At 40.0% G+C, this 23,724-nt stretch overlaps 1 protein-coding gene across 1 annotated transcript in view; it reads left to right on the top strand.

Moving 5' to 3' along the window:
- The window catches only part of ARMH3 (armadillo like helical domain containing 3), a gene marked incomplete at its 5' end in the record, with an annotated part of 185,268 nt that overhangs the window by 86,051 nt on the left and 75,493 nt on the right, over positions 1-23,724 (top strand). Inside the window, 1 exon segment of the mRNA NM_001159813.1 lies at positions 5,735-5,810. Coding sequence (NP_001153285.1) covers positions 5,735-5,810 — 76 coding nt within the window.

Here is a 23,724-nt window from a genome sequence, read left to right as displayed (position 1 = left end):
TGAAGTGTCACCCAGGCACGCTCTCAGCTCACTGCAACCTCTGCCTCCTGTGTTCAAGTGATTCTTGTGCCTCAGCCTCCGGAGTAGCTGGGATTACAGGCACGCACCACCACGCCTGGCTAAGTTTTGTATTTTTAGTTGAGGTGGGGTTTCACCATGTTGGTCAGGCTGGTCTTGGACTCCTGACCTTAGGTGATCCACCTGCCTCAGCCTCCCAAAGTGCTGGGATTACAAGTGTGAGCCACCGTGTCCAGCCTAATTTTTGTATTTTTTGTAGAGATGGGATTTCGGCATGTTGCCCAGGCTGGTCTTGAACTCCTGGACTCAAGTGATCTACCCTCTTTGGCCTCCCAAAGTGTTGGGATGGCAGGCACGAGGCATTGCACCTGGCCTCTCGATTTCTTTCTCCAGAAAGATGAGGCTTCCTTTTGAGTTTTAGCCATCCACACAGTTCCACTATGCAGCTCCGGAACTGGCTGACCCTTGGGGCAAAGATGTAAGGGAAAATAGGAAAAATAAAACCTGGAAAGCGACCCTCTTGTGAGTGTTTCTTCAAGTTTTGACTTCCCTCTATAATCTGTCTGCTTTTGTTTAATTTTCAGAGCCCTCAGATAATTACTTTTCATGTTTTGTCTAGAGTTTTTAGCTGTAATCAGCAGGAGATAGAGGCTTTAGTGGGCTTACTCTGCCATGCTGGAAGTAGAACACCATTTTTTAAAAAGATATTTTTGTTTAATATAAAATTTTTCATTCATTACTTTAAAAATCTCATTTGATTATTTTCTGGCGTACATAGTTGCTAGTAAGAGGTCCGTTGTTTTCATCTTTGTTTCTCTGTGCATAATATCTTTGTTTTTCTCTGAATGCTTTTTTTTTTTTGAGATGGAGTCTCATTCTGTCCCCCAGACTGGAGCGCAGTAGTGCCATCTGGGCTCACTGCAACCTCTGTCTCCCGGGTTCAAGCGATTCTTGTGCCTCAGCCTCCCGAGTAGCTGAGATTACAGGTGTGCACCACCATGCTCGGCTAATTTTTGTATTTTTAGTAGAGATGGGGTTTCGCCATGTTGGCCAGGCTGGTCTCGAACTCCTGACCTCAGGTGATCCACCCGCCTCGGCCTCCCAAAGTACTGGGATTACAAGCATGAGCTACCATGCCTGACCTCTGAATGATTTTAATATTTTCTCTTTATCATTGGTTTTCAACAATATGATTATCACATGCCTTGGCATGGTTTTCTTTATGTTTATTTTGCTTGGGGTTCTTAGAACTTTTTGAATCTGTACATTTCTAGTTTTCATCAAATGTGGAAATGTTTTGGCTATAATTTCTTCAAATATTTTTTGACACTGCTCTTCTGTTCTCAGTTTGGACTCTGTCTCTCTCTCTGTCTCTCTCTCTCTCTCTCTATATATATAGGCTCAAGCAATCCTTCTGCCTTAGCCTCCCAAAGTGCTGAGATTATAGGCGTTAGCCACTGTGCTTAGCCGTGGGTTTCTTTTTTAATATTTCCATTTCTTTCCTCATCATTTTCAAATTTTCCTGTCTTCCTGAATATATTGAACGTATTTCTAATAGATTTTTTTTTTTTTTTTTGAGATGGAGTCTTGCTCTGTCGCCCAGTCTTGAGTGCAGTGGTGGGGTCTCGGCTCACTGCAAGGTCTGCCTCCCAGGTTCATGCCATTCTCCTGCCTCAGCCTCCCGAGTAGCTGGGACTACAGGTGCCCACCACCACACCTGGCTAATTTTTTGTATTTTTAGTAGAGACGGGGTTTCACCGTGTTAGCCAGGATGGTCTTGATCTCCTGACCTCATGATCCACCCACCTTGGCCTCTCAAAGTGCTGGGATTACAGGCGTGAGCCACCGCGCCCAGCCTCTAATTGCTATTTTATGGTCCTTGTCTTCTCCTTCCATTGTCTTTCTTCACGTCTAGGTCTGTTTCTACTGACTGATTTTCCCTCTGCTTATGCTTCATATATTTTTTTGTTTCTTATGGTTCATATGTTTTTGTTTCTTTGCATGCCTGGTTATTTTTGTTATTAGAATTTAGAAATTGTGATTTTTATGATGTGGATGCTGGATTTTGTTATGTTTCTTTTGTGTAACATTGAACTTTATTCTGGAATGTGATTATGTTATGTGGAATCAGTTGGATCTTTTCAGGGTTTGCTTTTAAGGGTTGAGGGTAGATCAAGAGCAACCTTGAATGTAGGCTAATTTGTCCCATTACAAATGCAGTACCCATTTACAGAACCTGCCTGATAATCCATGTGTTACTAGGTCTTTCCACTCTTGCTGGTGGAAACATAAGTTATTTTCTTTGTGGAGCGTGCCATGAGCTCCTCAGTTTCTTCTCCTTTCCAGTGGTTCTTTACCCTCATCCTTGGGCAGTTTCTTCTTCCATATGCATAGATCAGTGTCTGCAAGAGATGTAAGGGATCTCCAGAGCTGTCTGTCAAACTCCCTCCTTGGCCAGCTTTCTGCCCCACATCCTCTAGATGTCTTGGCCTCTCCAAATGCTGATCTCTGTGTCTACAACTTGGCAAGACTTCTGGCTTCTGTTTAGATTCCTCTTCCCAGCCCTGCAATGTGGGAACTTTTCTGCAGGGCAGTTGTAGGGTTCACCTTGTTTTCCTCCTTTTAGGGGATCACAATTCTATACTGCTTGTTTTCCAATGTCTGACAACCATTGTTTCATATGTTTTGTCCAGGTTTCTGTTGTGTAAGGTAGGAGGGTAAGTTATGTCTTATTACTGCATCTTGGCTAGAAGAGGAAAGACTTTTTTTTTTTTTTTTTTTTTTTTTGAGATGGAGTCTTGCTCTGTTGCCTAGGCTGGAGTGCAGTGGTGCAATCTCGGTTCACTGCAACCTGTGCCTCCAGGGTTAAAGCAATTCTCCTGCCTCAGCTTCCTGAGTAGCTGGGACTACTGGCACGTGCCACGGCACCCAGCTAATTTTTTTTTGTATCTTTAGTAGAGATGGGGTTTCACCATGTTGGCTGGGCTGGTCTTGAATGCCTGACCTCAAGTGATCCACCCGCTTCAGTCTCCCAAAGTGCTGGGATTACAGGCGTGAGCCACTGTGCCCGGCTCACTAAGACATTTTTGATAAAGGCACACACTTAATCTCCTGTTTGGCTGCAGTGAAGCCCACTGTATGGGAAGGACCTCCACAGAAGCTACCCAGAACCGTAAATGACATTATGTTTTAAGCTGTCTTTTCTTATTTTTAAAATCAAAGGTAATTACCAATACTAAAGAAAAAACATAGAAAATATTTTAAATCTTATAATTCCTTGGTTCTAGTACTACCACTGTTTTCACTGTTGTATATTAACCCACATGCATGCATAGTTTCACAGAGTTGTAATCATGATATCCTTCTAGCTTGTGTTTTTTAACATACAATTCTTTTTTTTGTAATTTTCATGTTTCTTTTTAAATGGCTGCATATTATTTTTGTGTACCATAATTTACTACATAAATGATGGCTTTAGTTTGAGGCTTTTAGGGAATTTTGAAATAATTTTGTGTTTCAATTTGGTAGCTTAGAAAAGAATGTAAAAACCAATGGCGTTTCCAAAGGAAATGTAGTGATGAGGTCATCTGGGTGCCTGTTCAGTAAGGAACAGAGCTGACAGGATATTACAGAGAAGTAGTCCATGGACAGAGTTCAATACCTCTGTGAAAATGTGAGGAGGCAAAATTCAGCTCCATTTCATAAATGTCTAGGTTCTACCATCAGAGAACTTGTGATTTTGTGGGGGATCTGGTGAAAAACCAATGCATCTAAATAAATTTCATAATTGAGGTATAATAATAATAAAATTAAAAAAATAAATTTCACAATTGAGTTGAACAATAAATGTATGGCTTCGTGAAACAGTTTTGTTCATTACATGAATAAATTCGCACATGCACTCAGTGAAACCTGAGTTCAGACTGTAGAGCTCTAACTTGGAACTATACCAAATTCCCTTGCACTAAATCTTATAAATTAAAAAAGCAGCACTGTTGATGTGTTTTATTAAGCCTTCTGTCTTCTTTTTCATTAAATTGCATGAATTTATAAACGTGAGACATTGCTGGAACAGATGTAGAGCAGCCAGATGAGCTTTCTTTCCCCCATCACAGCCACAGGCCCTCCCTCTGATAGAGCTTCTGCTACAGCTCTTCAGAATCTTGGGTCAGGCGTACATAGTGATGGTACTCAGCTATGAAGGTCATATACAGATTGGTCACACATTTCTTAATGTTAGTGAGGCCCTACTTTTTTTCTTTTGGGAAAGTCTCAGGTACATTCATTCATTCATTTGGGAGGCAGTCTGTTGAAATTAATAATAGCTAAAACTTATTTACTGTGTGGCAGGCACTAATCTAAGAGCTTTATATATAACAATTCTTTCATATAGGTATTGCTGTTATTCTCTAGTAGGTGGCAGGGGCTGGACTTGGACCCTGACCATTGGCTTCAGAGATCTTGTACTTACTTCTCTACATAAATGTAGGCTCTTGAGTCATTTCCCTCCAGGTTTAAATTCCAGCTCCATTACTTACAACTTGTGTGAATGACTGCAATCAGTTACCGTACTTGTCTCCTCTGAGTCTTGGTTTTCCTCATCTGTATGCTACATTACATGTAACCTACGTTGGTCCAGTGCCTGGCACATAGTAAACTCTCCACATATTTAGCTCTTATTAATTAGCCATTCATTAAAACATACACTTAGAGTGCCTACCATGTGCTTGCTCTTTCAAGGAGCACTTGTGCTGTTTTGTCTCTTTTCTAAAACGGCATGTGTGGCTCTGAAGATCATAGCTGATAGAGGATATATTCAGGTCTATATTTCTATTATCTTTCCTCTCTGTGTGAGTTTGGAAAAGGGAGAGAATTTGGTCACCCAAGGGAAGAACATTCTTGTAGATTCATTTTGCAGGTCACACAGTTAAGTCAGAGGAGCAAAAAAAGGTTAGTCTGTTCTCACTCATAGGTGGGAATTGAAAAATGAGAACACTTCGACACAGGGTGGGGAACATCACACACTGGGACCTGTTGTGGGGTGGAGGGAGGGGGGAGGGATAGCATTAGGAGATATACCTAATGTAAATGACGAGTTAATGGGTACAGCACACCAACATGGCACATGTATACATATGTAACAAACCTGCACGTTGTGCACATGTACCCTAGAACTTAAAGTATAATTAAAAAAAAAAAAAAGGTTAATCCTTGATTGACACATGACCATCCTCTATGTGGATGTGTCCTGTTTGACTGAGTTTATATGTTAAGGAGTTTATGCATATACATAGAGCAGGAAGGCACATCAACTAAGCCAGCCAGTTCCGCTAAATCAGCCCCCACCATTAGGGAAATGATAGATATGGCAACCAGATTACCCTCACATCACCACCCCAGTGCAGATTGTAAATGCATGCAAAAATTAAGTTATGGAACCCTGTTAGCAGAGGGGAGGGAAAACCTAAGGCAGAGAAGGAGTAGAGTATTTTGATAGAAAGTGAAAAGAAGTTAGAGAAAAAACTCAAGTGAAAATAGTTGAGAGAATTCTATAAGCCCTTGTATTTTTATCTAAGCTGAGGATGTTTTTAACAGAAGATTGGCACAGGCTTTGTTTGGTTATTCTGAGAGTGCCATTCTGAGATGTGTCTTCATTCCTTATGTTTGTGTTTTATGCCGGGGGTTTGACAGATCTGTGTTCTTTCCTTCTTTGCAGTCCTGAGGCTTTCTACCAATGCAGGCCAGTGGAAGGAAGCAGCTAGCAAGGTGACCCATGCATTGGTTAATATCAGGTAAGGAATGAGAAGTATCTCTTGCAGAGTTCCTTGGCTCTTCCTGAGGTTTATTGTACCTTTCTAAGTAGAGTGTGTTGAACACTACTACTATTTTAAGCCTTGATGTCTGTAGGAGTGGAAGAAAAATTGTCGTACTTGATCAAGAAAAGCAGGAGTACATGAGGCTTTTATTTTATCATATTGAAACAGCTCAAAGTGCTGGCTGTTCTGTGAATTTTTTTACTGAGAGATGGTTACAAGCCCTTTTCAGGCATGCTAGTTGCCAGAGTGTTCTCTATGTATAGGTCATCTGAAAGCTTTTCTCCAAAGATTTTCAGCTTTTCTCCATGACTTCAGTGAATGATTCATGGAGATCTAGAATGTTGACCTTTTACTTTACGTGACTGTTTCTATTTATGGTAAACAGAGGCAAATGGAGTCCATGGGGCTGAGTCATTTTAGGTTGCTTATGAAACAGCAAGGCAATTACAGAGTGCTGTATGTATTGGATAAAGTTGTGTCAGGCATGGAGTTGGTCAGGGTCTTGAGGAGGCACCACCCATGCACAGGTGTGAGCTGTTGGTAAATGGAGAAGAGAAAGTGTGTTCACCATTGGGAAACCTAAATTCGACTTTTCTTCTGTTCGTTGCTCCCTTTGTGCCTGATTTTTCATTTTCTCAACAGTTATTACACTGTTCTTATAAACAATTGAAAAATTAACATTGAGTAAAAGAGGCAAACCCAACAGATGGGGAACTTGATTTAGCTCCAGATGTAAGCCTTGCCAGACATTCCTGGTAATAGTAATGCACATTTTACAACTTGGTATAGATTCTAATGTGTAACAAAGCTGGTCTGTGATTTTTTTCCTATATCTTTTCTTTCTTTTTATTTAAAGGTAAAATGTCCTGTCCCTGCGGTGATTTACTACCCTGTTTGGCACATCTGGGCATAAAAGAAGTGTGAAATGTGTGTGTTAAGAGGGCTGGGATGAGGGAGCATGGGGTGAGATGTGCTAACAAGATTGCAGTGAAGGTTGGTCTGCCTTACCTGTCACCAGAGTCATTTTGCATCAAACACAATTTTATAAATCTCACAAATAAATGCATTATTTGCACCTAGCAAATAATCCAGATACTGTGGTGAGGCCTTACGATAAATGCGATTTTCTGTAAGAATCAGGAATTACAGACTGCCTTCTCCCAAATATCCGTTTATGACCCAAGGGCAGCATGACAAATGTGGGTGTTTGAATGAAGCACCAGGTCACCAGGTTCTGGGCTAGGGTATGAAATACATATGGGTATAATTTATGTTGTGTTGACTCATTCATGCATTTATGTAGGCCTTTCAGGCAGCTCCTTTTCATCTGGGGCCTGTTTCCTTGATCACATTCCTTTATACTTGCCTGATCTTCTACTTTTCCTTTCGGTGGTTTCTGGCTTGGCTGCTGTCTCTGTTCTTCCCAAGGGCCATCAAGCAGCTGATTTAAGCTTTTGACCTCTCCTTTTTCCGACAGCTAAGAAAGGACTGGGCTGAGCCTTGTACCATGTAACCTCTTTCTTCTCTTTGCATGACTGTCAGGCATATACCTTCATTTTCATTACTTAAATTTCTCTGATGAACTTGCTGCAATAATCACATCATTTTTACTGTTGCTAATAACCGGACTCAGTATACATCTAAAGTAGCAAAAAGATCCAGTCATGGACAGGCTCAGTGGCTCACGCCTGTAATCCTGGCCCTTTGGGAGGCAGAGGCGGGAGGATCACCTGAGCCCAGGAGTTCAAGACCAGCCTGGCCAACATAGTGAGACCCTGTCTCTAAAAAACAAAATAAAAAAAGATTAGCTGGGCATGATGGCACATGCCTGTAGTCTCAGCTACTCAGGATCCTGAGGTGGGAGGATCATTTGAGCTCAGGAGGTCAGGTTGAGGCTGCAGTGAGCCAAGATCATGCCACTGCACTCCAGCCTGGGTAACAGTGAGACCCTGTCTCAAAACAAACAAATCAGTTTTCTCAAGAGATTATTGGAAAGAAGCGTTTGAATGTCACCACAGTAAGGCCAGATCAGGGAAAAATACAGGTAGTACTAAGCCTGCAAATGTTTACCCTTTTTTTTTTTTCTGACATCTATTCTCACTTATTAAATGCCAGACTTTGTGCTACTCTTTCTTATACTACCTTCTTTAATCTTCAAACTCTATAGGGTGTATTATGTACTTTTTAAAATATACTTTTTCCCAGTGAGGAAACTGAGTCTTAAAGATGTTGTATATTGTGGAAGGCCCCATATTTGTTCCTTGGCAAAGCTGAGAATTAATAATAGGTCTTCTTCTTCTTCTTCTTCTTTTTTTTTTTTTTTTTTTTTTTTTGGAGACAGGGTCTGACTCTGTCGCCCAGGCTGGAGTGCACTGGCGCAATTTCTGCTCACTGCAGCCTCCGCTTCCCGGGCTCAAGCAGTCTTCCCACCTCAGCCTCCCAAGTAGGTGGGACTATAGGCACGTGCCACCAGACCTGGCTAATTTTTGTATTTTTTTGTAGAGGTGTGGCTTCACCATGTTGTCCAGGCTGGTCTCAAACTCCTGAGCTCAAATGATCCACCTGCCTCGGCTTCCCAAAGTGCTGGGATTACAGGTGTGAGCCACCATGCCCAATCTAATCATAGGTCTTCTAAGTCCAAGTTCAGTGGTGCTCTTTCTTGCAAACCATAATGCCTCCTTCTGTAAAGCTGCATTGAAGAATAACATGGAGGGTTAAACAGAAAACTCACCATGATGTATTGAAAGGAATATGGAAATTTTAGTTGGAAAAACTTATTTTTTTCTTTTGTCTCTACCACTTATTGTGTGACCTTAAGCAAGTTACTTAGCTTCTGTGGGCCTCTATCCACCATCTATAAAGTGGGAGTGATGGTGATAGCAACTATTTCACCAGGTAGTGGTTGTGAGAATTATATAATGTAATGCATATGAAAGCTCCTAGTGAACTATAAAATACTGCTTATTTCACTTGTGTCTTCAAGGTTCATTCCTGTTGTAGCATGTGTCAGAATTCCCTTCCTTTTTAGGGTGAATAATCTTCCTCTGTCTGTATATATCACATTTTACTTATCCATTCAACTGTTGATGGACACTTGAGTTGCTTCTACTTTTTGGTTATTATAAATAATGCTGCTATGAACATGGGTATACAGATACCTGTTTGAGACCCCACTTTCACTTTTTGGGGACATATCCCCAGAGGAAGAATTGCTGTGTCATATGATAATTCTGTATTTAATTTTTTGAGAAATTGCCATAGTTTTTTTTTTTTTTTTTAGGTTTAGCGTTTTGACCCTTCCTTAGAGTGTTTCCTAAGTACATCTTCATTTTTCCTTTCTGTTTTTTTTTTTGTTGTTGTTGTTTTTGAGACGGAGTCTCACTCTGTTGCCCAGGCTGGAGTGCAGTGGCGTGATCTCTACTCACTGCAATCTCTGCCTCTTAGGTTCAAGTGATTCTCCTGCCTCAGCCTCCTGAGTAGCTGGGATTACAGGCACGCACCACTATTCCCAATTTTTGTATTTTTAGTAGAGATGGGGTTTCGCCATGTTGGCCAGGCTGGTCTCGAACTCCTGACCTCGTGATCCACCCACCTCGGCCTCCCAAAGTGCTGGGATTACAGGCATGAGCCACCGCACCTGGCCAATTTTTCTTTTCTATAAAAGTTAAGATATTACCTTAACCTTGAAAGATGTTTTGCTTTCCTTGGTAGGGAGAACTTGATAGCTTTGAATGAGGGCAGTCCAGGGAGTTTTCTTTTCTCAGTCAGTATTCTCTTAGCAGAGAGCAAAAAATAGTATGACTTGGAAGTAAGTACTCCAGTGAACCAATGGTAATGAGTGCTGCCTTAGGCTCCTTTGCCTTTCGCTAATAGCTTGTGTTATATACCCATGACACTACTTTCTGTGGTTTAGAAAACCAGAACCTGTGTCAGAAAATCTGACCTGTGGTTATCCAGGAATACTGTGGGATATTTAACACCAAGTTGATGATCAAGGATAGAGATATAAACACTTAGCAGTAAAATTCTGATGTTGTACAGCATTTGCTTCTGCTGTTTATAAAAGGTATTTGTGTTGATCCCACATCTGAAAAGGATTTTTAAGGCAGAGTGAACAAACTCTTAGCCACCTCTCCTGTAGTATGTTCTTTATAACCATGAGAAGGGCTTGGGTTGCATGTGAAGTCCTCAGACACCAAACAGCTGTGAGGCCTTACAGACTAGTTTGCCAGTTGACGATAGCTCCAAATTATGTCTTTGAGATCTGGAATGCAGTGCATCTAATGACTACTGTAAGGTAGTGTCTCCCTAGCAGGTGAAAGGCAGCAGGAAGGCTGTAGACCTTTCTGTTCTAAGAATACTTAGTTTAGATTGTGACAGTGAAAGTTAAAAGTACTTCGACACACTTGGAGCATAAATTTGCTCAAGTGTCAGTCTTTTTGCTTTTCCCTTGTCTTTCATGGCTTAGTCATGCTAGTTCTTTAACTGTCAAAGTTATTTGTTTTTAAACAATTTGCCTCTCCCCGTTTGATCCTTCAGTGAGATTCTTAAAATGCAGCTGCTTAGAAACTGCTGTGTTTATTGGAACACAAACAGGGCCCTGTATGTTTTCTTCTCTATAGGAGAGTTGTGTCATTGCTTTGCTATACAAAAAAATATATATATATATGTATATATATGTATATATGTATATATGTATATATGTGTATATATGTATATATATGTGTGTATATATATGTATATATGTGTGTGTGTATATATATATATATGTATATATATATATTGCTCCACCTTTGAGATTCCACTTGTTGGTGTAATTGTTGCTTCAGCTGCTTCCACAGATCTAATGGTTCACAAAGGAGTACTTTGAGGGGCCAGTGCAGGGCTGCTTGGTGAACTGCAGCACAGTAAAGGAGTCTTGGTTTAGGAAATTCAGATATTGTAATTAAACAGTAAGATTTTTAGTTGGGGGCTGCTGTGTTTTAGAGGAGTGTGACTTTAGTATCTAAAACCCGTCCTAAACTTATCTTGAAATTTGGGAACTTTTGTCTGAAGACTTATATGATAAATATTTCCTGCCAACACTTGGCAGGCAATCCCAGTGAGGTCTTGTGCTTTAGGAAGATGTCTGCTATTAACCTTATTAGTCAAAAGAGAGAAAGATAGTAAACTAAAATCTGACCTTCATCTAACCAAACAACTTTCAGGGTAAGTAATTTGAGGCCCTTAATGAATCTCTTCAAATTAAAATTTTAATGCTTTTCACTTAATGAGCATTTTATTAGGACCAAGTTCAAAATCCTGTTCTCTCATTGCTCACAGAAAGAAATAGTGACTGAATCACACTGCAAGTAGGTGATTCTCCTGATCTGTAATTTTCTTAAGTGGATAAGTTTTAACTATGGTTAATGTATTAACTTTTTTCTTTATTTGGAATGCCTTAAGCTGACATTCAGTATTTCTTCAAGAATGACTTTTCAGACATTGTTATGATTAGTGACAAGCCTGGGGTTTGGAATGAGAATTTAGTGTATTTCTTTTAAATCTCTTAATTATTCACCTAGCGAGTTTGCTTCTTGTCTTCCTGTTCACTTCATGGTCTTTTTGTTCCAGTGCCAAAGTGGTCCCCTCACCCACCCTTCTTACTTGCTTATGTAGCTGTTTTCTTTCACCCGAAAAAACACTCTTCCCCTCATACATGGGTGCGCACATGTGCGCGCACATAGACACACACACACATGGTTAAGTGTACACTGCTGGGGAGGCTGAGGAACAAGAATAGCTTTCAGCAGCCTCTGAGATAATGGGGTTATTGAGTATAACATCCTTTGGAATAGGCTGTGTACAGAATTCTGAATGTCACAGGAAATAAGCCTTCAAGCAGTAATCACTGTAGATAGCAAAGTTAGGGTTAGGAAGGGATGTGAGGTCTCGTCTAGCCAAAATCTCCCCAACTTCCTTTGCCCACTCACCTGTTTGGGCTAAAATCTTTGCTGCATTGCTATAGTTCACTTAGCAAAATGGATACCAATGAGAGAGAAGCAGTTTCATGCCCAGGCACTTCAGCTGAAGGATGCAACTTAGTCTAGTGAAAAGTAAATGTGGACTAAATTGATTAATGATAGAAGCAGAGCCATTGGGCTGTTGACTCTTGAATAGCAGGGAGTACATGAACATAACCTTCTATTCTGCAGTTGTCTGCTCTGAGGTGGCAGGTAGGCTCAGATTATCTCCACTGAGTTAGAATTTATCAGTCATGACTTTTTTTTGCTGTTAATCAGACCCTGCTGATCTCCCATTAGAGAAAATGAAAAGCATTATGCAGATTAAAACAAAGCACCAAAATGAAGCTGGTATAATATTGTTTACCCAATGACTGGGAGCATTACATATCATTGTAATGGTTGCTGTTCCCTAATCTCTTAAGACTACAGCTAGAATTGAAAAACCAAATATTGAATCCCATGTGGTTAATCATCTGTTTTACCTTAGTTTGGTTTATGCTGCAAAATGAAGTTTTACAATAGGTCATAGCTGGACTTGGTGAACTGCAGTGCAGTAAAGAAGTCTTAGTTTAGGAGATTCAGACATTCATAATTAAATATTAAGATTTTTAGCTGGAGGCTGCTATGTTTTAGATGAGTGTGTCTATAGCATCTAAACCCCCTCCTAAACTTATCCTGAAATTTTCTTAGAGTCTTTTTCTACGTTTGCCCTATTTTTTTTTTTACTTATGATAAAAATACACATAACATAAAATTTACCATTTTAACGATTTTTTTTTTTTAATTGAGATAGAGTCTTGCTCTGACGCCCAGGCTGGAGTGCAATGGTGCAATCTCAGCTCACTGCAAGCTCCGCCTCCTGGGTTCACGCCATTCTCCTGCCTCAGCCTTCCAAGTAGCTGGGACTACAGGTGCCCGCCACCACGCCAGGCTAATTTTTTGTATTTTTAGTAGAGATGGGGTTTCACCGTGTTAGCCAGGATGGTCTCGATCTCCTGACCTCATAATCCACCTGCCTCAGTCTCCCAAAGTGCTGGGATTACAGGCGTGAGCCACCGCGCCCGGCCCATTTTAACCATTTTTAAGTGTACAGTTTAGTGGTAAGTACATTCACATTGTTGCACAACCATCACCAACATCCATCTCCAGGGCTACTTCTTTTTCTTCAACTGAAACTCTGTACCCATTAAATACAAACTCCCTATTCCCTCTTTCTCCCAGCCTCTGGCTATTATCATTCTGTTTTCTGTTTCTATGAATTTGACTATTTTAGGAACTTTATATAAGAGGAATTACAAAATATTTGTCCTTTGTGACTGGATTATTTTGCCTAATATAATATTCTCAAGGTTTGTCCATGTTGTAGCATGTAGCAGAATTTCCTTTTTAAGGATGAATAATATTGCATTGTATGAATATATCACATTTTGTTTCTCCATTTTCATGTCAACAGACACTTGGGTTGCTTCCACCTTCTAGCTATTGTGACTAATGCTAGTGTGAACATGAGTGTATGTAAATCTCTTTGAGACTTTGCTTTCATTTCTTTTGGGTATGTACCCAGAAGTGTTACTGCTGAATCATATGGTAATTCTCTGTATAACATTTTGAGTAACTGTCACTCAAAGTGGCTGCACCATGTTACTTTCCAATTTCTTCACATTCTTCCCAACACTTGTTTTCTGTTTCTATTTTTGTTTTTTGCTCTGCCTCTCTCCGTTTTCTGTTTTTTGGTTACTAGCCATCCCAGCGGGTGTGAAGTGGTATTGCATAGTGATTTTAATTTCATTTTTTTAATAACTAGTGATGTTGAGCATCTTTTTATATGCTTATTGGCCATTTGTATATCTTCTTTGGAGAAATGTCTATTGAAGTCTTCTGCTCATTTTTTATTGGAGTTTTTTGGTGTTGTTGAGTTTTAGGAGTTCTTTATATATTCTAGATATTAATTCATTATCAGGTATATGATGCACAGATATTTTCTCCCATTCCATGGGTTGCCTTTCATTTCATTGACAGTGTCCTTTGATGCACAAGTTTTTAATTTTGATGAAATTTAACTTAGCTATTTTTTCGCTTGTTGCTTATGTTTTTGTTATCACATCCAAGAAATCATTGCCAAATCCAATGTCATCAGGTTTTCTCCCATGTTTTCTTCTAAGAGTTTTATGTTGTTTTAGCCCTTACATTTAGGTCCTTGATCCTTTTTTGTTTTTTGAGGTAGGGTCTTGCTACGTTGCCCAGGCTAATCTTGAACTCCTGGGCTCCTGCCTCAGCCTCCCTAGTAGCAAGGACTACGGGTATACACCACTACACCCAGCTTCCTTTGATCCATTTTGAGTGAATTTTTATATATGATATAAAGTAAGCATCCAAGTTCATTTTTGGGCACATGGATATCCAGTTTCCCTAATGACCACTGCTTTTTTTTTTTTTTTTTTTTTTTTTTGACAGTTTTGTTCTTGTTGCCCAGGCTGGAGTGCAATGGTGCAGTCTCAGCTCACTGCAACCTCCACCTCTTGGGTTCAAGCGATTCTCCTGCCTCAGCCTCCCGAGTAGCCAGGATTATTGGTGCCCGCCACCACACCTGCCTAATTTTTTTGTATTTTTAGTAGAGACAGGGTTTCACCATGTTGGCCAGGCTGGTCTTGAACTACTGACCCTCAGATGTGAGCCTCGGCCTCCCAAAGTGTTGGGATTACAGGCGTGAGCCATTGCACCCGGCTCCCACTGCTTTTCTGAGATAACTACAGCTCAGATTTCTTGAGTCAGGCTGAATTTGGAACTTAACTGTGATTAGAGATAGAAATGGAGCCTCTCCCATTTTTTCCTACATATTTCCATTCCTTTTTGTTTTTTAGGTTTGCTCATTCCTCTGCTGTTTAAGAGATAGCATAATGTAGTGGTTAAGAGTAGGGACTCTAGAGTCAGGTTGTCTGAGTTTGAGTCCTTGCTGTACCATTACTTTGGACAAGTTATTTAACCATTCTTTCCTTGAGTTTTCTCAGCTATAAAGTGAGGATAACAATGGACCTATGTCATTATTGAGATTATTAAATGACAATATATATAAAGCATGTAGAATAGTGCCTGGCACATATTCAGTGCTATATACATGTTTATTATTATTATTTTTAAAAATTTGTTGTCCTGATTGTGCAAGTCTGGGAATCTTATCAGCCCCTTCCATACCCAACTTTGTTCAGTCCTTTTTCCGTACTCTTGTGGGCTTAGTAGGAACCAGAGACACAAAATGATATTTATTTACAAGCTGACATCAGGGGCAATACTGGAACCTAGGCTGTCAGCCTGAGCCTTTGCATCATTGATGGGAAAATAGTTTGGGTGGGAAGAGTTTGTGTTTTCTATCACTTTCAGTCCTTTGAGGAGATGTCTGACCATGCAACCTTGGCTATATCATTGTGGTAAAAGAATGTCTCCAAAATGAATACACATATACCTGAGAGGCTATTAACCAACATGTTCTTATCTGGTTGGCAGGATTATAGGTGGTTTTATAGGTTGGTGCAAAAGTAATGGCAAAACCACAATTACTTTTGCACCAACCTAATAAGGTTTCTTTCTTGTATTTTAATTTATTAAAACATTTAGCTGTGAACTGTTTTTGTAGATACTCTTTATCAGGTTGAAGAAAGTCCTTTGTGTTCTTAGTTTGTTGGGTGTTTTTATCATCAAAGGGTGTTGGATTTTGTCAAATGCTTTTTCTGCTTCTTTTGAAACGATTTTGTGGTTTCTATTTCTTTTTCTATTGATAAAACGTACTACATTAATTGATTTTCAGATGTTAAACCTTGCATTCCTGGGATAAATCCTACTTGGTCACGGTGTATAATTTTTATATTTTGCAGGACTCAGTTTGCTAGTACAGGATGAGCATCTCAAATCTGAAAATCTGAAATCTGAAATGCTTTAAAATCTGAAACTTTTTGAGCACCAACATGATGCTTAAGGGAAATGCTCATTGGAACAATTTATGTTTCAGATTTCTGGATTAGGGATGCTCAACTAGTAAGTATAATGCAAATATCCAAAATTAAAAAAAAAATCTGAAACCTAAAACTCCTCTGGTCCCAAGCATGTTGGGTAAGGGATATTCAGCCTATGTTTTATGTCCATATGCAATATCTGCAGACCAAAGAGGTATTGCCATCTCATTTTTTGTTCCTCTGATCCTTCTTTACTGCTTTCTTTTGCATTAAGTGAATATTTTCTAAAAAGCGTTTTTATTGCTTTAATTTTTTTTCACTATTTTTTTGCGTTATTTCTTTAGTGCTTGCTCTAGGGCTTACCGTACATATCTTAATTTATCAGAATTAGCTTCAGATTTATACTAAATTAATTCCAGTGAAATACAGAAATGTTACTCCTATGCAACTCTAAATAACATACACACACAACACCCACTTCAATAAACTTTATTTGCAGAGGACACTCTTTCCTGAGAAAGTGAGGACTCACTAGAAACAGGACTCTAATTTTGTCCACTTTATCATTTCTGGAGCAAGGACTAGATGATAGTGGGGAAAAAGTCTGTATTTAGATTTTAGATACATACATTTCCTTTGTGGGAGATTTTCTCACATGTAGGTGTTAAACACAGCATTTTAGATCCTGCTTTATTCCTTGGTGAGCTAATAGCCCACAGCTATTTCTTTTCCTGTACTCAAAATGTGAGCAGTCAGTGCTCATTGGCTCTTAAGGTCTGCATATTGAGCTTTATAACAAAGTACAAGTACAAAAGTAACAGGAATAATAGGGGAAGAATTGTTTTGGGGGTATATAATTTTGAAAGGACACAGTACTTAGATAATATAGTCAAAGAAGGAGTTGTTAGATGTGTTCCTTTATGTCTGGAGTCTTTAGAACTAAAGTCTAGTTCCTTTATGGTTTGTAGAAGACATTTTTGTACTGTGCTCTGTCTTTTTAAAAATTTATTTTATTGGCCAGGTGTGGTGGCTCATGCCTATAATCCCAGCACTTTGGGAGGCTGAGGCTGGTGGATCACCTGAGGTCAAGAGTTCGAGACCAGCCTGGCCAACATGATGAAACCCTGTCTCTACTAAAAATACGAAAATTAGCCGGGCATGGTGGTGGGTGCTTGTAATCCCAGCTCCTCGGGAGGCTGAGGCAGGAGAATGGCTTGAACCCGGGAGATGGAGGTTGCAGTGAGCCGAGATCCCACCATTGCACTCCAGCCTGGGCAACAAGAGCGAAACTCTGCCTCAAACAAAAACAAAAACAAGCAACAACAACAACAACAAAATATCTTATTGTATTGTATTTTTTGTTTGTTTGTTTTACTTTTAGAGACAAGGCCTCTCTCTGTTGCCCAGGCTGGAGTGCAGTGGCATAATCATAGCTCATTGCAGCCTCAAACTCTGGGGCTCAAGTGATCCTCCCACCTTAGCCTTCCAAGTACCTGGGACCATAAGCATGTGCCACTGTGCCTGGCTTGTGCCCTGTCTTTTGTACCTCATTTTCTCCCACTAAGATAGGGCCTGCCGATTGTGGCCTGTTTTTATTGGCTCAAATTAGGAACTAATTCTAGAATATTGCTCCCAGGAGAAAAGGAGTCAATCTTGAGCTCAGCCCTCTGTGGTGAATCAAGCTACCGGACTATGAAAAAGATCTCTTTAGTGGTTCCAGGTGCATTCTCTGAGAGTATCATTTGAAGCCTTGTAGATATGGGGCCTCACCCTGTGTAAAGTCCCAGATTTTATAAGAACGTGAACAGCCAACCTGAGGAACCTTATAAGAACCTTTCATTATATTTGTGAGTTAGTTGGGAGAGATCTTGTATGTATCTGGTGACCTTACTTTAACTATTGTTTTGGCAAATGATTAAACATTCCTTTTTGTTGGTTAACTACACTGACATTTTCTCTTTCTTATTTTATTTTATTTTTGAGACAGTCTTGCTCTGTTGCCCAGGCAGGAGTGCAGTGACGCAATCTTGGCTCACTGCGACCTCTGCCTCACAGGCTCAAGTGATTCTCATGCCTCAGCCTCCCGAGTAGCTGAGGTCACAGGGATGCGCCACCACACCGGCTAGTTTTTTGTATTGTTGGTAGAGATGGGGTTTCACTATGTTGGCCAGGCTGGTCTTGAACTCCTGACCTCAAGTGACCCACCTGCCCTGGCCTTCCAAAGTGCTGGGATTACAGGTGTGAGCCACTGCATCCAGCTCTTCTTTTTCTTTTTCTTTTTGTAGTGACAGGATCTCACTATGTTGCCCAGCCAGGTTGGTCTTGAACTCCTGGGCTCAAGCAGTCCTCCTGCCTCAGCCTACCAAAGTGCTGGGATTATAGGCTGAAACTTAGTGTTCATCCTCTTTCTTAATGAATTATGCCAAATACTTACTTGAGCCTTTTGGAGGTGGCTGGGAAGGACTGCCTATGTGACTAAGACAGTGATAATGGAGTAGCTGCTTCCTGATGTCTAGCGGTAACTCAGAGTATGGACCTTGAGGTAAATTTAAAGGGCTGTGTTCTGAGCAGACAGTTACAGATGAAATTGCCAAGAACATTGGAGAAGAAATGGATGATTGGCAGTTTGCTCCAGAATATTATAGCTCTTAGTCCCAGGTAGGTAAGTAAATGGCCCCCTGATGGCAGGAGAGCACATTCTCTCCTTTCTCTTTAGGTCCACAGTCTCACTTTATTATTTCTGTAAATATGTATTTAAACAGCAAAGGCCTTGGGTTTGCACTTGTGCCATTAGTAATTGATTGGATCTCCTACCTATAATTTTATAGTATGATAAATTAACTTTAATTTTTAGTCTTAGCTTTAACTTTTTATGGGTGTCTGAAATGAGCCATCTGACATATGTCCTTTATTCTGCTAAGCTTTTAATTAGCAGCACCTACCATATGCTATTCCCAATTGCTTTAGGTAAGCATCAAAATTATGGGGAGAGATTGAGAGGGAGAGAGTGAATGAGAGGCAGTATAGAAGAAAGGTATTTCCAGTGGACTCATTCTATAATGGGGTCATAGGGATGAGAAGGGGCTAGAGTCTGTATATCAATCCAAACCCTATCATTCCCAGGCGTTTGTTCTTTCCCGGCCAGCTCTCCCGAGCCTCTGGCTCTCTGGAGATGGGCTGCTTTGGCTGGCATAACTATCCCTGATCCTTTAGGGTTGTGCTACTCCCTAATTATTATTAATTCCAAGGTGGGAAAAAAAATTTTGTTTTCACCTGAGAGAAGGTTTATTTTTTTCCCCAAAGGAACTCTTCCTAGGAAATGTAGCCATTGAATTATAAAATACTGGCTACTAGTTATATCTTTTATAAGGTCTAGCCACAAAGTGTATAAATAGGCATAGTTTAGGTCCCTGATTCCTTTCTCTTTTCCATTCTATATCTAGGGTACTTAAAAAATAAATTATTCTAAAACCATGTGCACTTTTTCATCTTATCCCTTATTTTTCCCTCTCCACATATCTTTCCCAAATGTTAGAGTAGAGCTCTGGCCATATAACTCAGATATTCAATCAGTCTAAGTTCTCATGTTTGGCTGCATGTGGTGGTTCACACTTATAATCCCAGCACTTTGGGAGGCTGAGGCAAGAGGATCACTTGAAGCCAGGAGTTTAGCCTGGACAACATACAAAAAATAAAAAAATAATTAGCTGGACATGGTAGCACATGCCTGTAGTCTCAGCTATTCTGGAGGCTGAGGCAGGAGGATTACTTGGGCCCAGGAGTTCGAGGCTGCAGTGAGTTATGATCACACCACTGTACTCCAGCCTGGGCGACAGAGTGAGACCTTGTCTCCAAAAAATAAAATAAAATAATAAAAAATAAATTATCAGGTTTATATCAGAATGGCTAAGGTACCAGAGCTCGTCTTTTCTATTGGGCCTTGCCCCTGCAGGTTAGTAGTCCCTGGATCACAGAACCTTAAACACTGAAAGAACCTAAGAGGCCATCTATGTCAGTCTCCTTCCCAAAGCATAAATCTCATTTGTTGGAGATATATTCAGCTTCTGTTTGAATACTTAGAGAAATAGTGCTTAATACTTTAGGTTCCAGACCATTCATTTTTTTTTTTTTTTTTGAGAGGGAGTCTTGCTTTGTTGCCCAGGCTGGAATGCAGTAGCACAATCTCGGCTCACTGCAACCTCGGCCTCCTGAGTTCAGGCAATTCCCCTGCCTCAGCCTCCCTGGGTAGCTGGGATTACAGGCACCTGCCACCATGCCCAGCTAATTTTTTGCATTTTTAGTAGAGACGGGGTTTCACCGTGTTGGCCAGGCTGGTCTCGAACTCCTGTCCTCAGGTAATCTGCCCGCCTTGACCTTCCAAAGTGCTGGGATTACAGGCTGAGCCACGGCCAGCAGCCCATTCATTCTTTTAAATGATGAGTATCTCATATGTCACAGTCTTTCTCTTTATAACCTGAACCTGTTGATTCCATTTCTACCTTTAGTTACAACACTAAAAAATTTACCCTGTCTTCTAAATGTTAACTTCTTCAAAGGAGTAACATGTGTACTACTGCTGAACATTCTTTCTCTCTCAGCTATTCTTCATATGCTATGGTTTCAAAATCTCTGACATACTATGATTGTCCTTTGGACATATTCTTAATTCTTAATTTATCTCCTAAAATATGGTGTTAGGGTCAGCCTTATACCAAATAAGCATTCAGTGAATGTTTCCTGCATTGAGTGACATCTAGAACTGGACCTAGATATGTAGCTCAGATTATAAGGAGACTATTTATACGCATGATATGGACATGTTTTATTTGCAGCCTCCAATTGCATTATGTTATTCAGCAGCTGAATCACATTGTTGGTTCATAGCAAACTTGAGTCCCACTAAAACCTTCAAATCTGCTTAAAGTGACCTGCCTTCAAGCTAGTTCTCTCCCATCCTATATTTGTTCAGTTGATAGTGGTATTTTGTTTTGGTTTGTGTGGTGCTGCTTTTCATTTTATTTATGATTATTATTTTGTTTTGTTTTGTTTTTTGAGACAGAGTCTCTCTCTATTGCCAGGCCAGAGTGCAGTGGCATGATCTCGGCTCACTGCAACCTCCGCCTCCGAAGTTCAAGCAGTCCTCTCGCCTCAGCCTCCCAAGTAGCTGGGACTACATGTGCATGCCACCACACCCAGCTAATTTTTGTATTTTTAGTAGAGATGGAGTTTCACCATGTTGGCCATGATGGTCTTGAACTTCTGACCTCAGGTGATCCGCCCACCTTGGCCTTCCAAAGTGTTGGGATTACAGGCATGAGCCACTGCTCCTGGCCATATTTTATTTTATTTTAATGCTACTTGCTTATTATTAAAAAAATGTAAGCAGGCTGGGTGTGGTGGCTCACGCCCATAATCCCAACACTTTGGGAGGCCGAGGCGGGCAGATCACAAGGTCAGGAGATCGAGACCGTCCTGGCTAACACAGTGAAACCCCGTCTCTACTAAAAAAAAAAAAAAGCCAGGCGTGGTGGCGGGCACCTGTAGTCCCAGCTACTTGGGAGGCTGAGGCAGGAGAATGGCATGAACCTGGGAGGCAGAGCTTGCAGTGAGCTGAGATCGCGCCACTGCACTCCAGCCTGGGCGACAGAGCAAGACTGTCTCAAAAAAAAAAAAAAAAAAAAAAAAAAAAGCAATGCAGAAAAGCACAAAGACCAAAGTAAAATAAAATTATCTAAAATCTCACCCTTCAAGATAACTACTATTGTTATTTTGGTGAATCTCCCCTCTGAACATCTACAGTTCACTTTTTTCTTTTTAAACTAAACTATATGCAACACTTTATTTTTGTTAAATGTATGTTGTTGGTTTCAGCCCATTATTCTAGCTTCTCAGGATATTTTTCGAATCCTGATTATGTCATTCTGTGTATTGGTTATCTTTTGCAGCTTTGTATCATCAGCACATTTAATAAATACGCCTTCTAAATCTTTATCCAGATGCTTTGATCTATTCCTGACTCTGCTACTGATTTGGTGGATAATTTGGGACTAATCTCTCCCCTTTCTGGGCTTTGGCCTGCTGTTATATGAAATGGCCTCGAAGACTGAAAAAATTCCTTAAGAATCAACTGCAAAGCTCTTTGTGAAGAATGAATTTGTGAAGAAATCTGTGGGTGGGGGAATCATCAGGGCTAGACTAGAAAAATAAGACTCTTTTATGGAAAAATCAGGGATGACAACCTTCACAGGGTGGTTTAAATCTTCCTATAGCCTCTACTCTCCCAAAACTGCAGCAGAGGGATTCACCATTTGGATAATTTAAAAAAATAAAATAAGATTGTAGCAAGCATTAGTTCTTTTGTTGAGAAATTAGACCATAACAAGTAAAGGGCAGTAAAGACATTTTTGGAGTGAGAGTAGGTGGGATAACTTTACTGAGAAAGAAGATGCTCTTCACTGTTTTCTCTTTTAATTAGTAGTAAGCTTGGGGATTACAATACAGGCTCTTCTGAGTTGGGGTCCTTAGGGAGGGAAAGTGCAACTCACTGCTGCTTGCAAGTTCTCCCCTGAACAAGCCTTGCTAGTGCATGCATTTCTCTGCATTCTTAAAGAAGGTGTGATAACCTGAAACTGAAACTGAGGCAGCATTTTAAGCAGGCAATTAATGACATGGTAAGATTTTTTAGCTCCAGTAGATTAATTGTTAAATGAATTGTGTCTGCATTTTACTGTCATTTTACTGTGCTATCAGCCTAATTATAAATATAGTGTTACATAGTGGAAGATAATAATAAGCAGAATTATGCACTCAGTGATCAGATTTCAGGAATTTCTAACACTGAGGAAAAGGTTTTCTTCTTAAACTGTCTCTTGCTGTTCTTTTTATGTAGGTTTTGATTAATTTTACCTCGATTATACATTTCTCCCTGGAGTCCAGGTATTGTGCATGCTCTAGCAAAGTGGGCTCCTGTTGTAAGAGGTTTCATGAGAGTTTTTTTTCTAATTGATTTCTATATAATTTCTTTTAAAACCACTAACATGTGAGTGGGATGTCAAACATGGAGTGTACTAATGCATTTTCACTACCCAGTGTACCGAAGGACATTAATTTCTCTCTCATTAGACACCATTTTCATATGATGAAAATTCTCAATCTCAAGGAAGCTCCAAAGACAGTTGGTTCCCATTGGTCTCCCCTCACATGCATTCATCTTGGTGACACATCTGAAAAGGCAACAGGAGTAGCTATCTGTAGTTGGATCTCATTTCTGACCAGTTTTGAATGTACTTCATCTTTCTTGTGGGATAATTTACTAGATGGGATTCAGATAGGGATGGATTAAAATCTGTTCCTTTTACCCAGTTAATCTGAAATAATTTCCTACTTATGCAAAAAAATGAACTACTTGATAAATTCTATCAATGAATATATATAATAAAACTTGACATAGAATGAATATAGATGAACCACTCACCTTAAGAAATAGAAGGGGCTGGGCACGATGGCTGTATTACACTTGTAATCTCAGCACTTTGGGAGGCCAAGGCAAGAGGATCACTTGAACTCAGGAGTCTGAGACCAGCCTGGGCAACATAGCAAGACTTTGTTTCTACTAAAAATAATTTTTAAAAAATTAGCTGGGTATAGTGGTATGCACCTGTAATAGTCCCAGCTACTCTGGAGGCCGAGGTGGGAAGATTACTTGAGCCCAGGAGATCGAGGCTGCAATGAGGTATGATTGTGCCACTGCACTCCAGCCTGGGTGACAGAGTAAGACTCTTTCTCAGAAAAACAAAAAAGGAATAGAATGTTACCAACTCACTGAAACTCAAATCTTTATTTCTTTTTAATTGAGATACTGATATATGGTAAAATATTAAAAATCGTAGAAGGTGTGTAACTGAACACCTTTTTAAAATTGATGTATAATATTTATAT

This window comes from Pongo abelii, chromosome 8 (assembly GCF_028885655.2).
Source record: "Pongo abelii isolate AG06213 chromosome 8, NHGRI_mPonAbe1-v2.0_pri, whole genome shotgun sequence".
NCBI lineage: Eukaryota > Metazoa > Chordata > Mammalia > Primates > Hominidae > Pongo > Pongo abelii.
Note: the sequence above shows the minus strand (reverse complement) of the source record. Positions and strands in the feature narration are given on the sequence as shown.